This window comes from Odontomachus brunneus, unplaced genomic scaffold, assembly GCF_010583005.1.
Source record: "Odontomachus brunneus isolate Ranch 3 - 2012 unplaced genomic scaffold, Obru_v1 Obru_scaffold_001, whole genome shotgun sequence".
In the NCBI taxonomy this organism is placed as follows: Eukaryota; Metazoa; Arthropoda; class Insecta; order Hymenoptera; family Formicidae; genus Odontomachus; species Odontomachus brunneus.
Window position 1 is genome coordinate 2,720,305 of NW_022639451.1, and position 16,168 is coordinate 2,736,472.

Below are 16,168 nucleotides of genomic sequence, written 5' to 3' on the forward strand. Positions count from 1 at the left end.
AAAAAAATTAGACCGACAAACTTGAGGGGAAATAGAGAACATAAAAACAAACATATTTTGTTAATAATGTTTTTCTCTACGACGCTTCGTTTTAATACTACAGAGTACAAAATAGGAATTTTATGATTTTAATTAAAAATAAACATATAAGTGGAAAAATTAAATTTATTTCAATTACACATATATTTTAATCTTCAAAAAACAATTAACAAAAGAACGGAACAAAAATGTGCAATTGATTAGCTCAATTTAATAAATGTTCAAAAATTCCTTCATTTGCTTCAACACAAAGATGACATCGTCGAAACATTGATTGTCTCACACGCTCGAAGACTGCAGGAATATTCTGAACCTGATATGCTGCAGCACTAATTCGGGCTACCAATTCTACTTCTGTTTCAATAAATGGTGTCTCATAAATGAGTTTTCATATGCCCTCATAAAAAAGTCAAGCGAAGATAAATCTGGTTCTTTTGTTCATTGTTTTTTGATGATTAAAATATATGTGTAATTGAAATAAATTTAATTTTTCTACTTATATGTTTGTTTTTTATTAAAATCATAAAATTCCTATTTTGTACCCTGTAGTATTAAAACAAAGCGTCGTAGAGAAAAACATTATTAACAAAATATGTTTGTTTTTATGTCCTCTATTTCCCCTCAAAGTTTGTCTAATTTTTTTACACCCTGTGTATATATATATATATATATATATATATATATATATATATATATATATATATTCGTGGAATGCTGGCAAAAAAAAATATATATATATATCGTTTTGAAACGATATACGTACCCATTGACTTCTGATTCTTTCGTTCCGCAGAGCGTCACCTTCAAAGACACCCAGGGCAAGGTAACAAAGGCCGCGGAGAAAGCCCAGAAGAAAAAGTAACCATCAAGCTTCCTCGGAAGCTCGCAGTCCGCCGGCCGGTGCCCCGCAGGCGTCCCCGCGCATGGACCCACCACCACCACTACCACCACTACTGTCAGGACGCAGCACGCCGCGGCTGCTCCACTCGACTCATACTCGACTAATACCAAAAGTCATAAGATGTTGTGCTTACCCCCGTTACATTACCCGGTAGTGTTGAACCCGCGCATCTATCCGAATCTGCACATTCAGTTCACCCACGCCCCGCGCACGCCTCACATATGCTAGGAGGAAGCGTTGCCCGCGCGTTTTACTCGCAATTTCATTAATTACTACAAGTATTGACGATATGTGTCCGATTGATTACCAAGAGGTCATAAATAATGAAATAAAACAAAAAAGAAGTAACTAAAAAAACGTAAAACGCAAACCAAACCGGAAAAAAAAGAAAAGAAATATGAAACAAACAAGAAGTACTAAGTTCCCTTGGACTCTATGTGTGTAGTTAGGTTTTTCAATTGATACAAGCAACAACAACCATCGAGCATCAACGACGACGATAAACGGATCGCAAACGGTCGCGAAAACCGCCACGCTTTAGGATCCTCTCGTCGCTCGCGAGGGAGCGAGACGGCGGCCCGTCGAGGTGTCTCGATGAGGTCAGATTCCGAGGTCGAGGTCGGACCTTCGACTCTGCTCCGGCCGACCGGTGAATGTCGTCGGAACAGAACGTACGAGCGCAATGCGCGGCAGAGCGAATGTTTCGACGGCTGCAGGTCGCGGAGCGACGCCGGGCTGACGCGTCACACACATACACACACATGCATACACACCACACACACACACACATATATACACGTTCCATACACATCACACGCGTGTGAACACGCCGGGACGAGCGCCGCCGACTCGCGTCCCCCCTGATGACCTCTCGCGACCGATTCTTCTTTTCGAAGGGCTCGTTAAGGCTGATTTGTTCCGAGACTTGGTTGCCTCGCCATGTACGCGATTAGTTTTATTACTTATAAGGTACTTATATATCCGTAGTTAGGGATCATTAGAGACTACTACGCTCCCTCCCCTCCGTCAGCGAGTCGCCGGCCATACCCTCCTCCCTAATCGCAGGGGCAGCAACGCACGATGTCTGTCTCTACCTCGGGGGAGGTGTGTGAGTTTTATCCAGCGTCGCGAGTCGCCCACGTTAATCTCGGCGCTCTCCCTCCCTCGCTGCTCGCGATAGACGCGTTCTACGATTGTTTTCGACCCTTAGCCAGTATTATGTTGATGTAATAAAAAAATCTTTAATTGCACCTTTCCGAGCGTCTCTTCTTTCTCTCTTTCTGTCTTTCCCGGCGACGTTGCCCGTGCAATTGTTCACGATGACAGGAGAACGATTATAGGGTGATGATATTGATCCTCCAGTCATTGACACTGCAGACAAACCTGGTTTCTCTTGCGTCCAACAGCGGTAGTTCACAGTTTTAGTTTGAAATTTTTGGAATCGTGGAATGCTGGCAAAAAATTTAACTACAACGCTGGTCACGAGAGAAACTAGATTTTTTCCAGAATTTCAATAACTCCAACGGAATGTCAATAATTGGGCGTTTAGGTTAGACTTACCGTAAATCTAGAGAAAGGAAATTTCAGAACGCCAAGACTAAGGTCGGTATTCATAGTTCGATCTTATATTTAACATCATTTTAAGAACTGTCTTAAGATGTCATGAATCAATTACAGTATTCGCATCTTAAGACATTACTTAAGACGATCTTGAAATAAAATTCGACTATGAATACCGGCTTAAGTTTTCTCTACCATCTCTTTGTTGTCAATGATCGATCCTCGGTGAATTATATCCTCGATCTCCAAGCGTGTCATATACGTTGCAGAAAGTGGTCGGCGCAAAAATGGCAGGCTGGTCTATTTGGTAAATATAATTTATTCCGCGATAAATTCTTCGTTAAACTTACAACTATAGACATGGTATGTACAAATATATTTAATGCAGCGATCTTACAAGAATTTAGTGTAATGCAGGTCTTGGTCAGTCTTTAGTTGCTGAGGCCCGGTTTGGCGGGGCGTCGAGCAGACTCAATCCTCTCGTGATCGAACATGACACAGTTATATCCGCGAAAAAAGAATGGGAGAAGCGATCGAGGGATCGGGGGGTAGCGGGAAGGGGGGAAGAAGAGAACAAAACGAAACACTTGCCTCGTACACACGTGGGATCACATGAGTGGAATCAATCGTACTTGTGTAGGCACTTTTACGCTACTAACTCACGAGACCTCGAAATACGGGAAAATCGTCGCACGGTACGGATCGACGCTGGCTCGGGATCGCGTCGCTGTCGCGCGTCTCGCGCGGGTATTTGGCTATAGCCTCGTTACAGAAACATCACGACCGCAGGTTGGACACGAAAAACGCGGCGCGACGCGCTCGTCTGAGTCCGATTACGACGGGATTTCGCGATGAGTGTATATCTTACGTCGCACAGTTTTGCGAAGCTGTGTTTAGTAAGGTGTTACATATGACGAGTTTCATACAGAGAGATATATATATATGCATATGTATATAGTACGTATATATACTGCCTGTTTCTCTTCTCACTGTATCGGGAAGCATACGTGTACGGGTCTGTTTTTAAGCGTCAAGATCACGTTCTGCACGATCGTCTCCGTGCGAGAAACGGCGTGATACAGCCCTAAAATTCGGACAAGACACAGGAATCCGCAGAAGCCGAATGTTGCATCCAAATACAAACGTACTGTCCCGAGGGAAAATCCAAGATTTTCTTCGCTTGTCATAAAAGATTGATTTTTGTTAAGCTATGATATAACACGGCTATTGTCATGCAATCTGAACGGTGATAGGGTTTCACGCAGCACAAGTGAACAATTTTCTTCCTTTTCCTTCTTTCTCTAGATCTCTAGAGTGTCTAGATCTCTTCTCTTTATATTCGGATACAACATGCCACTCCACCTAATCTAATACTTCGAATTGGCGGAACTGATTAAACGCTCGATATCCGTGTGTAAAGTGAGTACTCATACGTAATTTTTGATACTGATCTCCGAGTAAGAACAGAGCCGCGCGCGCGAGAAGTTTGTCGAACTGATGGAAAGTAAGCGACGGAGAGTAGGGGGGATGAGAGAGGTGAAGCAAAAAAAGGAGAACGAGACGACATGCCTGTTGTTAGAGAAGAAGGACCGAGGGAGGGGGCAAGGAAACGAGTGTGAATTATACAGTAACGACGAAGAAAGACACACCGAAGCCAAAAACGACTTGGAGCTTCCTACCTTTAATACTCTACCTATGTACAACCCTTAACACGCTTTCTCTCTCGAACCTCGTAAATGCTAAAGCGACCCACAGCCTCGGTAAATGTACAAACATCCTCGATTTCGGCGTCTCCTACGCTACAAGCGCCGAAAGTGACCCGTACACTCGGCTGCGAAACGGTTTGAACTTTTTTTTTCAAATAAAATGAAGAGCGCGATGAGATGATCTCGAATTGCGAGCCACCAATCCACGAGCTGCGCGGTAATCCGTTATGACAGGAGACGAAGTGACAATACATAAAAGATTCGACGTCGTAACTGCAACGGAGGATTCAGGAAAAACTTGAATATTTTTATTATATTCTTATGTACCAAATAAGAATATAATTTCTCTGTTTTTCTCTGTAGTCCTTTAGGCCCGATCTACAATAGATGGAGTAAGGAGTAAGAGTAGGAGTAAGAAATAAGCAGTAAGTAAACAGATCATTCGATTATTTTTGAAACGTGAGAATGGAATTGGTCAATTTGCTTACTGCTTATTTCTTACTCCTAGTACTACTCCTTACTCCATCTATTATAGATCGAGCCTTAAGGGACGTCTACATTGCAAATAAGTAGTAAGAAGTAGGAAGTAAGAGTAAGAAATTGACCAACCACAGTCGAATGTGAGAAGAATAATTAACTATGATTGGTCAATTTCTTATTCTTACTTTCTACTTCTTACTGCTTACTTCCAATGTAGACGCCCCTTTACTCGTAACCGAATGTGGTGACTTCTCTTCATATACCTGTGGTGCGCAAGCTGATTGTACACAGGCATATCGACCTACAGTTTAACGCCGATTCCGAACGGCAAATGATGTTAAATACAACAGATAATTTTGAGAGGTGTTCTTGGCAAGGACACTCTCGGTGGGTTGCCTTTTCCTTCCGAGAGGAGCACGAGCTTATGAAAACTTTTCGGTTCTGCCGAGAATCGATAACCTCTAGCATGGTAGACCAGTGCGTTGTCTGCCATGCTACGCTACTTAAGAATATAATGAAAGCTCAATATTTACACCGTGTATTGTCATTCTGGCTCTCCTGTCAAAGTGATTGCCATGCACGCTAATAAGCAACGCCTTGCAATTTTTATCATCTCATGCGCTTCTCACTTCATTGGAAAAAGTATGTACGAATTGTTTCGAGAACGAGTGTACACTTGATTTAAAAAAAAAAAACGGTTTAAACACTTCTTCCTCGACGCAATTCAGAACGCAGTCGATGGTCCGATGAGAGAAATAAACTCCTAGGAATTAATCAAGTCCTTCTTATGTCGCATTACAAACTGCATTAAAAAAAGTATTCAAACCGTTTTGAAACCAAGTATATACGACATACGCGCAACTGAGTTCTATTTCTTTCTTTTTTCTGCACGAGCATGACCGCAAAAACTCGTCGACGAGCGCTGGAGAAAGTCTATCGTTTAACACGTTGTATGCCGTGACAGTCGCCGGTGGCACTGTCGCGTCTCATTGAGTTGCGTCTAGAGTTTAATTAATTACATTCGAGAAATCGATTGTGCAGCCAATAAGCAGTTGATGAAACAAAGCGAAAATATATGCGTCCCGAACGAGACTTTGTTTACCTTTAATGATTCAATCATCGGATATAAGTTTTTACATACAGCTGACGGAAGTCACCGCGGCATTCAACGTGTTTAACCAACGTCTTCGACTCCTCGACGCCGATGGTCCATGACGTTTCCGAGTGGTATTCTCGACGACGGAAACGGGACTTCGGCACGGATGGTGCTAATTAGTCGCACACAGGCGGCTCTCGTCGCGTTCATCGCAGCTAACAGAGTAAGAGGAGGAGCCACAAACCGCATCGTGATTCTCGGCGAAAAACGCTACAGACACGATGCCGGTTTCACCATCGAGAATCCGGACGACAAAGCACGTCTGATCTCTCTTTCTCTCTGTATCTCTCTTTTTCTCTCTCCCCCTGTCTATTATGTTTGATGCTGATGAATCGGGCTGTGGTGTTGCGACCACGCTGGCGGCGTCGAGTGGTTGAAGTTGACCGATATCGTAACTGGGTGGAGGACCGTGTCGGGCCCGGTGTCCGGAATGAAGCTGAGGTGCGGCCTAACCAAGGACGCCTCGACCGTCAACGGCACGTAGAAGGAGCCAGCTTCGTGCAGGGCGAAGATCGGCACTCCATGTGACGACGATGATGACGATATCGGCTTGTCCAGGCCGCAACCGCCGCCGAGGCCGGCCACGGGCGGTGAGCTCGACTTGACCCGCTCCGCCGAGAACCTCTGCTTAATCGAGCTCTTGAACTTGTAGTTGGCTGGCCGGCACGACGAGGCCGTGGGCGGCGTGCTGTGCGAGTGGCTGCTGTGGTTGCTGTCGTCGCTGACGATCGTCGGCGGCGGCACGAGCGCAGGCCGCAGCGGACGCTCGGGGTCGCCGAACGAGCTCACGCCGGACGAGCTCGAGCCGTGGTCCGAGTGGCCGTTCGGTTGGCAGATCGTCGGAATGCTCGTGTGCGCGTAGCCGGCGCCGTTGATCGCGCTGCCGTTCGATACCGGCAGCTCGTGATGGGGGAAGCCTAGTCGGTCACCTGACAAATGCGAGAGATTAATGTAGAGTGAAACTCTCTCGCGATGGAACGAAATACATAGTTGCGAAATTGATGTTTGAAGAGAAAATACCTGGAGCATTATTTATGAAATGAAAGCTTACTTTACAGAAATCCACTTCATTTCACAGAAACGGAATTTATATCCCACAAATATATATATGAATTTTCAAATATCTTTTTCTCAGATGATTCACGAATACTATAAAAGTAACTTGCGACTGCACTATGAGAAGAAGAGGACTATTCTTTTTAGCTGAAATATCTGAATTAGTGCAGATTGATGCAATAAGTTAGAACGAAACAAAACATATTAGTCTCACTCGAACTTATTACACCAGTATGCATCAGTTCAATTAAAAAGAACAGACCTAAGATCAATCGAAGAAACTCTCTCGAATCGGTTTATTCAAATTTAATTTCAAAGTTGCGAACTTGATCGTCTCGAATTTTTCAGCAGAATCTTCGCGTTTGTGTAAAACAAGCACAAAGTTTAACATAACGAGGCAAACTTAAAGTTGACCCAACACATTATTGGTCATCTGATTTTCTTGATCTTTCACCAGAGGTAGAATTATTTGTATTATGCTAAAGATAGTAAAATTAATTGGAGAGATTGATGATTCAATTGGAACAATTAAATATTTTGGTAGATGCAAAAATATCTGCATAACCATGTTTCAGTTTCTCTTCACCGTGAACTAAATTTTGCAGTTCAAATTTCTACGTCAGATTGCTGGTTTCAGTTTGATTGCAATAAAAAAGTCTGAGACTCAGTGTTCTTTATTAGATCTTTTTTTTCCAAAGAGTGCCTTAATTCTTTAAACAACATTTTTATGTTCCTTTAATTTCTCTTGTTCCAAACAATCTTAAAATTTAATTAAATAATGCGATCATAGAGCTGATTCGATATTAATCATATTCATTGCCTGATTTATTTTGTCTTTCAACCAGAGGCAATTACTCAAATAGTGCAGTTAGATTAATCAGCTGATAATAATTGAAAAAAACATCTATGTCATAAGTACAATTACAGTTTTTGCTGTTAACTGAACTTTACTTCAATCAAATTCAAACTAAATATCAGTCCAAATTACTATGTCAGATTGTCAATCCGATTCGACTTTTCTACGATCTGACTTCGAATGCGGTTTGCGCAACAAAATTTGCGTAACCTCGAGACCTTGTTCTTTATGACGGATTTTTTTTCAATGTCACAATAATAGCACGTACTCGTGGCTAAGATCTTGTCGCAGTGCTGCTGCAGGTGGTTGATGAGCTGCACGCAGAGGGAGTCCCTCGCGAAGAAGCCCTCGACCTCCACGAGAAAATGCATCGTCTCGCTCAAGCACTCCTGAAAGCCCAGCCGATAGTGCTCCGCGGCCGAGGACGCCGCGGTCGAGTGCGATATGCTGTCCACGCTGTCCTCGGGATGGGCGTGCACCGGCGTCACCGGCGAATGCTTGGTGTCTAAGGAGAGAAAATATTGCCGTGCTGACAAGTGTCATGCTGTTCCCGCGCGTTTCTCACGGAAGCGAAACCCGAGAATTTGTGTACTTGCTTCGATATACGCGAACACTCCGCGAGTATTATAAAGCATTAGCTTTACAAGATTATCACGGAGCGACATCAGCTCTACTGCTCTACTTCCAATTCGCACAATAATTCTCGAAATATTCCGTTTTTAAATTAAAAATATAAAAAAAGCGGAGTAAATTAATTATCTTTTTAATTAAGTTAACTTTTTTAATATTAAAGGCTCATAAAATTCATTTGATTTAGCTAAAACTTACATAAATGAAAACTAATTTAATTGAAATTTAAGTTAAAGTTGAATCAACTTATTAAAGTTAAAAGTTAATTATGCAAAGTGATGTTTTTTTGAATAATTCATTTTTTAATTATAGGCTCAATTTATATAAAATAATAAAAAGATAGTTTTTTATACGAGAAAATACTGATCGTTTTGTAAGCTCAGGATTCTATATAAGAACATTATCGCTTAAACAAAGTTTTGTTGCCGATATTTTTTTTTTCATTTTACATCATAAATAACTCGCAATGATTTTAATATATTTTGAGAATTATTCTAACTTGTATAAAAAAGTTAATAAGGTTAATAAGTTAATACGTTTTAAAAAACTAGTTGAAACTGACTTAATTAAATTTAACTTAATTAAGAGTTATTAACTCTTAACCGACTGACTAGTTATTATCCAACCCTGAAAAAGACGATAAGAGCTTAATTTGTAAGTCTAATTTGCATATATTTATACTATACTACACAAATACGTACAAATAATAGTAATAATTAGGTACAGATTATAATAATAACAATTACAAAAATAATAACAACTAATTATAATAATAAAACAATAATTCTAATAATAACAATAACAAATTATTTTAATATCGAAACGTTTCAATTATAAATTGTGCTTACCCTCAATCGAAATTTCAAGTACATTATGATACAAATATATGCACAAATTAGACCTATGACTCGACTCTTATCGTCCTTTTCCCTGTATTTTTTATTAGACTTTAAAAACTAGAATAATTGAATGCGTGAACTCACCTTGTCGAACGCCCTGAAGATGCTTCATATGGCGGATCGCCATCTCGATGATCTCAGTTTTCTCAACCCTGCCTCGGCCCTTCTTCAGATACTCCGCTGGTATGAGTCTGCTGAGGTCAGCTAAGCAGTTGTTCATACGATCTCTCCTGCGCTTCTCGATGATCCTGTGTGACATCGGATCTTGCTGTAACAGAAACGAGCACGATATGGTGAGCCCGAGATGCCCTAACAAGCACATTAATCATTCCCCTTAAGTGCTATCCTAGGCCGCGTGTTAACGCATTAACGCGCCGCTAATACCAATGAAAAATAACGCATTAGACGACGGACATTTCAAACCTGTAAAACTGTTACTCTTCTTACGGAGAAAAAGCAAAAAAGACAATAAATATCTCGTTTCGTCATGTAATATCGCCGGCAACTGACGTGCGTAATATATCGCAGATTTACAACACGAAAAACACGAAGCGACGCAAGCACGTATCATGGATGAAATACCAGAAGCTGTAAGATAACCGGTAATCGGCGGTAACTTTCGTAAGTGAAGATTCGCGAGCGTACGATGCGCCTGCTTTATCCACTTGACCTTTCGCTCAGTTCTCAGTAGTAATAGTCAAGATAATGGTCAGACACGTAACGCTCAGATCATACTACGCAGTTCATTTGCATCCCAATCTCCCCCAATTAATTGAGCGACATTGAAAATATCATATCCCACTCTCTCTCCCTCTTTTCTCTCGAGCATTCTCAATCTCTTCAGTCTCTTGGAAATTAAAGAGCAAGAAGGAGAAAAGATGCGACGAGAACTTTTGCGCTGCAGGTTTACAGCCCGATTATAATTCGCGCTTGCGATCTTCACGCACAAAAAAATACTATTTCAATACTAAGAAAAGCGATTATTCTCTTTAAGTAATATAGCTGTCTTCAACAAAGAATATTTTCTTCATAATAGTAAAATATATTATTAAAATAAATACATCACAAATGAGAAATCATGTATTCAAAAGAAGAGAGGAAATTTATTCTTCTCTTATACAAGAATATTATAAAATTTTATCGAAAAAAAATTGATTCGAACTCTGTGTAAGCAAACAAAATATTTCTTTTAATTTTATATTCTTGAGTGTAAAATGTTATACTCAAAAAGATATAATCTTATCATTAACTCTCATATATAAAGAGAATTGTTCTAAAACCAAAAAAAATACATTCTAAGCACAATATCTTTTTAAGGTTAGAGGAATTTCATCTTTTATCTACAGTTCAAATCTTGTTCTTAATAGAAATGTCTTCTAATAAGAGGACATACTTTTTCAAGTAAACATATTTTCTGATTAAAAAGATAACAATAAATAAGACTAAATATTATTTTAATTTTTGTCTTTTAAAACCAAAATATTATGGTTCCAAAAGAGAAAAGTTAAAATAACATCTCAATTTCCGAGTAATATATTTCATTAAAAGAAGAATACTGTATTGGTAAAAATCTTCAACGTGGGATTACAGAAAATAACACTGCAATTGAAGCTTTTTTCTTTGGAACGTTTCTTTAGAACTTTTCTATTAGAACGTTTTCATTTTGGTTTCAGAAGAGTTTTCTCGAAACCATAATTTCTGTTAAGAATAAGGTTAGATTTTTTGGGTGTAATAAGACTCAGACAAAAAAAATATATTTTAAATAAATTTTACGTTTATTTTAAATAAATTTAACGTTTACAGAATGTCCAGTAACTTATGGAGGAGCCGCGGTGTAGAGTAGATCAAACTGAGCAAAAATTGCGAATAACCACGTAAAATTTTGAGTTATTAATCCAAGAAGATTCGTGAATGATTACGCACCATACGGATGAACTATGATGGCGACGTTTGCCATTGTATGCTTGTATATTAGATCAAAGTGAACAAAAAAAGTCCTCTACCATTTTTCAAATATCACATAAATATGTAGTTATTAATTAACCTTTTCGGAAACGGGAAACATCTTTTGATGCTCTATTCATGCATATATTTTAGAAACTCGATCCGATATTCACAAAAATTGGTATGTAGTGGTTTTTTGGTGTGTTCTTCCCAAATTTGAAGTAAAAAATGTAAAATTCAAAATGACGAATTAAATATGACGAACACAAATGAGCAGATGTGATCAGGTAGGGTCAGATCTAAAAATTTTATTCCTTGATCGGCATTGTGAATCTCAAATATTCGATTTCAGTTCTCAAAAAAGTATCTTTAAAAAGTTTTATAGTTCAAACTTCACGGAAATTGAGTGATATTTATATTATTTATCATTTTTTCCGTTATATTGGGTCCGCCATCTTGGATCACAGAATTTAAAAAATCTAAGTTCAGATTCGGATTCAATGATCCCAAAAACTCATAGAATACGTACTTCCCTATAATTATCTTCCCAAGCAACCCCCGTCTTGAAAAGGTTAAAGAATATTAGTGCATCATCGCGTACAATTATACACCAAACTTCTTTAATTATTAACTTAAACATGTTCGTGGTCATTTGGAAAACGATAGAAAAGAGGACTTTTTGTTTAATTTGACCTAATCTACCTATGCACTGCGACTCCTCTGTGAGTTACCGGACCCTGTATACGATTTGTGTGATAGATTTGCGAATATCTAAATTTGCGAAATAGTTGAAACAAGTGGCATTTACTCGAATGCTGTTTTCCTGTGTGCACGTTCGGAAATAATAAGCCGCAGCGTTGACGTCGCGCAAGATATCAGATGGCACGTGTGCCATCTCGATGACGATCAAGTTCTGAACGGGAGATCGCAGCTACCCGCGATCGCGTGCAAATTAACCCACGCGTTATCGCACTTAAAGGTCACATCGCGCACCACAAGCGCCGAAATTATCTGTACGTGCCGTGTGTCACGGTCCCCGCGGCACGTATCGTTATATAGTTAGGTAATCGCTGAATTTCGCGAAATGTTTGGCTATCGCACGAAAATGCGGAAAGATAATCTCGAGCGCTCGGGCACGGATGGGCATGATGTAGCGGATAAATCTCGGCGCTTGCCACGTTCAACGTTCGACTACCTGTGTATAACAATACACCGAAGAACATTATCGCCTTTATCGTCGAAATCACGGCTCTTCAATGAGTTACAACAACGTGAGCTTCCTGCGAAGTGCCTCCAAACGAGTGCTTGCGAAAGTCAAAGCAGGTCCAGATATTATAGGAAATCACGAGAAAGTGATTGCAAAAACTCATTCTTCGAACTCATTCTTCAACTATTTTTTCAAAAATGTAACGTTATCGTATATGGAAAGACAAAATATCTAAAAAATAAATAATATTAATAATATTATTTTGTGTAAGCACTATTGACATATATTTACTTTTACTAATATAAAGTGTTTGTCAAATTCTCTAAAAAAAACTTTATATGAGAAATAATTCATGAAAATTTATTTGAGATATAAAATTTATTCACATATAATAATATACGTAAAAAATTTATATGAAGTTTATTTGCACTGAAACAAAAAACTCGGAACTTATTTATAGAATAAAAGTATATTTTGCAAAAACATATATATAAACTTTATTTCACAGAAAGTTTATTTTCGCGAATAAATTTTATATTCCACAAATAAATTTTCAAGAATTTTTTATATAAAGTTTATTTCTGTAAAACAAATTTTTATCTCACAAATAAATTTTTAAGTATTTATTTCTCAGTGCACAAAAATAACTGTTTATTCTATATTTAAATTTAAGAAAATAGATTTAAGTAAATATGTTATTGCTACCCACTAAATAAATATTACTTATTTTTCATATATTTTTCCTCTCGGTGTAATTTTCTGTCCTGTAAAAAGGTATTTGAAGATTTATTTGTAGGATATAAACTTTACTTGCAGAAATAAATTTTATTTCACAGAAATATAAACTTTATATCTCACAAATAAATTCTCAAATATTTTTTCTCTCAATATGGAAGAACGAATCTTCTTCGCAAAGCGCACAAAAGCGGCTGGAGACGGATTCGCGATTCATTCCACGCGCTTCTGCGTCGTCGGGGCAAATCTTTTCACATTTGCGAGCGTTTTTGTCGCAGATGGATTCTCTTTTTCGCGATAATTATCAACGATTCACGTTTGAACTTTGCACAACCGACGTTCAGCTTCGTAACATTACTTGTGTTAGTCTCAGAATAAACGACGGGATCCGTGATTAGAGACACAAGCGCGGTTTGAACAACGTGCTTCTCTCGTCGAGATCCGTAAACTTTTCAGAAGATAATGGCCAATATTGCACGCTCTCGGACCGACTGTTACATGTGGCTAGGACGCTCGCGTTTGAAATAGCAAACGGACAAAAGCGACGTCACAATAACGCCTCGAGTCTCGCGCTAATTTACGAGCGCGTAGCATTCAAACGGCGGAAACGTGACGCTCGTGTTCCTGGCACGCGGCCAGTGCGAGACGAGTTTCCGTGAAGCTCATTCATGCGGAGTTACGCAAGCAGACGGCGCATGCACGCACGCACGCACGCATGTATTCACGCACGCACAGTCGGAAACGAAGACGGAAGGCGTGCAAAACGGCGCAAAAACGATGAATTACGACGAAATCAAAGACGAGATAACGGTAGTCGACCTTTGGCCGACCTAGAGTCCCGTAACAGCTCCGAGCAGGTATGAGACAAAATTTCTCCGACTAAAAGCTCCATCGGACGCTATGTTCCTCCTGTTCTCTCTTCACGATATCGTAATTCGAGTTACGCAAAGTTAATTAGAAGTTATTATTAAAGAGAGGTCTGTTAAAAATTACATCACGAATAAGCTCTCAACTGTCTGTCTGAAACGTAGAAACTTTATTTGTAAGAACCTTGAAACGTTTTACCTTCAAATTTTCTTTTAAATTTTTAATCTTTACGTTTCTTATGATTTATCAATATTTTCGGAAGAATTCACTCCAAATTAATGAAGTTAAGAAAAAAATTAATCACGAAGGAATTTGTAAATCAAGGAAAAGAACTGATTAGAAGTTATCATTAAAATGCAGTGTGTCAAAAATTCAATCATGAATGAGCCTCAACTGCCTATTTGCAACGTGGAAACTTCATTTGCAAAAACCTTGAAATGTTTTATTCTCAATTTCTCTTGATTTTTAATCCACAAATATTTCATGACGCAAAGCCTACTGGTGTGTCAATATTTTCGGAAGAATCGACTTCGAATTAACGGAATTAAGAGAAAACAGATCGAGGATAAATTGATTTCGAACTTAAGCAGGAGTTTGTAAAATCAAGGAAAAGTATTAATTCGAAATTATCGTTAAAAAACGCAGTCTGTTAAAAATTAAATCATGAATAGGCTTTCAGCTGTCTATCTGCAACGTGGAAATTTCATTTGCAGGAATCTTAAAATGTTTCATCCTCAATTTCTAATCTTTAAATTTCTCGTGACTCAAAGATTCCTCAAAATTTGCAGAGAAATCGACGCCTAATTGAAGAAACTTGTAAGTCAAGGAAGTGAAGTTAGAAGTGTTGCTATTAAAATGCAGTCTGTTAAAAATTAAATTATGGATAGGCTCTCAGCTGTCTATCAGCAACGTAGAAACTTCATTTGCGAGAACCTCGAAATGTTTCATCCTCAATTTCTCTTGAATTTCTAATCTTTGAATTTCTCATGACTCAAAGAGGCTGGCTTCAAATTTTCAGAGGAACCGACTCCGAATTGAAGGACGAATTTCTAAATGAAGGAAAACGCGGAGAATATTCTGTACTTCGATATTTTAAAGCAGAGAGCGCGCCTGACAGGATTTAGCGAGGACCTACAGATTCCTGTCCGGCCATTTATCGCGGAAAAAATGACATATCGACTTTGCTTCGAGCAGTAGCGGAAGTATATTCACCTCTTTGTTCAAACAACGCCTCTTCCGCGGCGGCGGCGAGTGCACCGATGCATCGACGTGGCTGTTCGTCGGATAGTACTGCATGTTTAAAATATTGTCCATACTGTGCGTGACCATCCTGCCTCAAATGGCGAAACACACGTGTGTGTTTGCAAAATGCAAAAAGAAGGAAAAAATCGCTCGATGAATCGATCGAGCTTTCCTCGTCCACGAAGTTCCCGGGACGACGAATATCGACTCGCCCGAGGATCAGAATCGCTTTCTCTCTCTCTTTTTCCCTCCTGCCCTCCGACGTTTCTCTTCTGGAAAGGATCCTCGTGCGCAGGCACCACGTGTCACAAGCGCGCGTTTAAAAACCCGAACAACCTCCGCGTAGCTCTCGACGTATCGATCTCTTCTTCTGGAGGCTTCTCGCCCTCTCGCAGTAACCTTCCCTTCGCGTTGCTCGGCGAATTCGCGCACTGTATCGAGCAATCGTGAATTGCTCCTCGGGGGCACTCCTCGAACTTGATGAGTTCCACGCGCGCACACGCGAAGTCTCAAACTCGCAGAATCTCACGGCGAGGCGTTCGACTAATTCGCGATCTCCCGTCGTATCGTCGACCGCGTCCACCAGGATCGACTCAACAGGTGTCCATTATCCGAAGAAACTCGGATGCTTTGCGACTCTGAACGTCGCGCGAAACGACGCGATCGTTGCAAAAGATCCGACTCGACTGCCGAGTCGATTTCCACTTGGATGCTCGCGACGAGGCCGATGTCTCTCGCCGTTATCGAACCGCTCTCTCTCTCTCTCTCTCTCTCTCTCTCTCTCTCTCTCTCTCTCTCTCTCTCTCTCCCTCTCCCTCTCTCTCTTTGAAAAGAACTTGGTACAGCTATCAGCAGGCAGAGAGAAAGAGAGAGAGAGAGAGAGAGAGAGA

At 39.9% G+C, this 16,168-nt stretch overlaps 2 protein-coding genes across 10 annotated transcripts in view; one reads left to right on the forward strand and one right to left on the reverse strand.

The window, feature by feature from the left end:
- Window positions 1–2,194, forward strand: part of LOC116846064 (elongation factor 1-alpha) — a 13,076-nt gene extending 10,882 nt beyond the window's left edge. For all 6 annotated transcript variants that reach the window (XM_032819561.1, XM_032819722.1, XM_032819639.1 and 3 more), the window contains exon 4: window positions 833–2,194. In XM_032819561.1, coding sequence (XP_032675452.1) covers window positions 833–901 — 69 coding nt within the window. In that variant the 3' untranslated portion in view covers window positions 902–2,194. The remainder of the gene's footprint in view (window positions 1–832) is intronic.
- A 3,378-nt stretch (window positions 2,195–5,572) lies between these two features.
- LOC116853978 (hairy/enhancer-of-split related with YRPW motif protein 1-like) overlaps window positions 5,573–16,168 on the reverse strand; it is a 100,475-nt gene continuing 89,879 nt past the window's right edge. For 3 of the 4 annotated variants that reach the window (XM_032835394.1, XM_032835412.1, XM_032835403.1), the window contains exons 3-5: window positions 9,368–9,551; window positions 8,023–8,259; window positions 5,573–6,771 (exon numbers count right to left, since the gene is read on the reverse strand). In XM_032835394.1, coding sequence (XP_032691285.1) covers window positions 6,155–6,771; window positions 8,023–8,259; window positions 9,368–9,551 — 1,038 coding nt within the window. In that variant the 3' untranslated portion in view covers window positions 5,573–6,154. Of the gene's footprint in view, window positions 6,772–8,022; window positions 8,260–9,367; window positions 9,552–15,248; window positions 16,069–16,168 lie in introns of those variants that run through there. The other variant, XM_032835419.1, reaches the window with a different exon arrangement.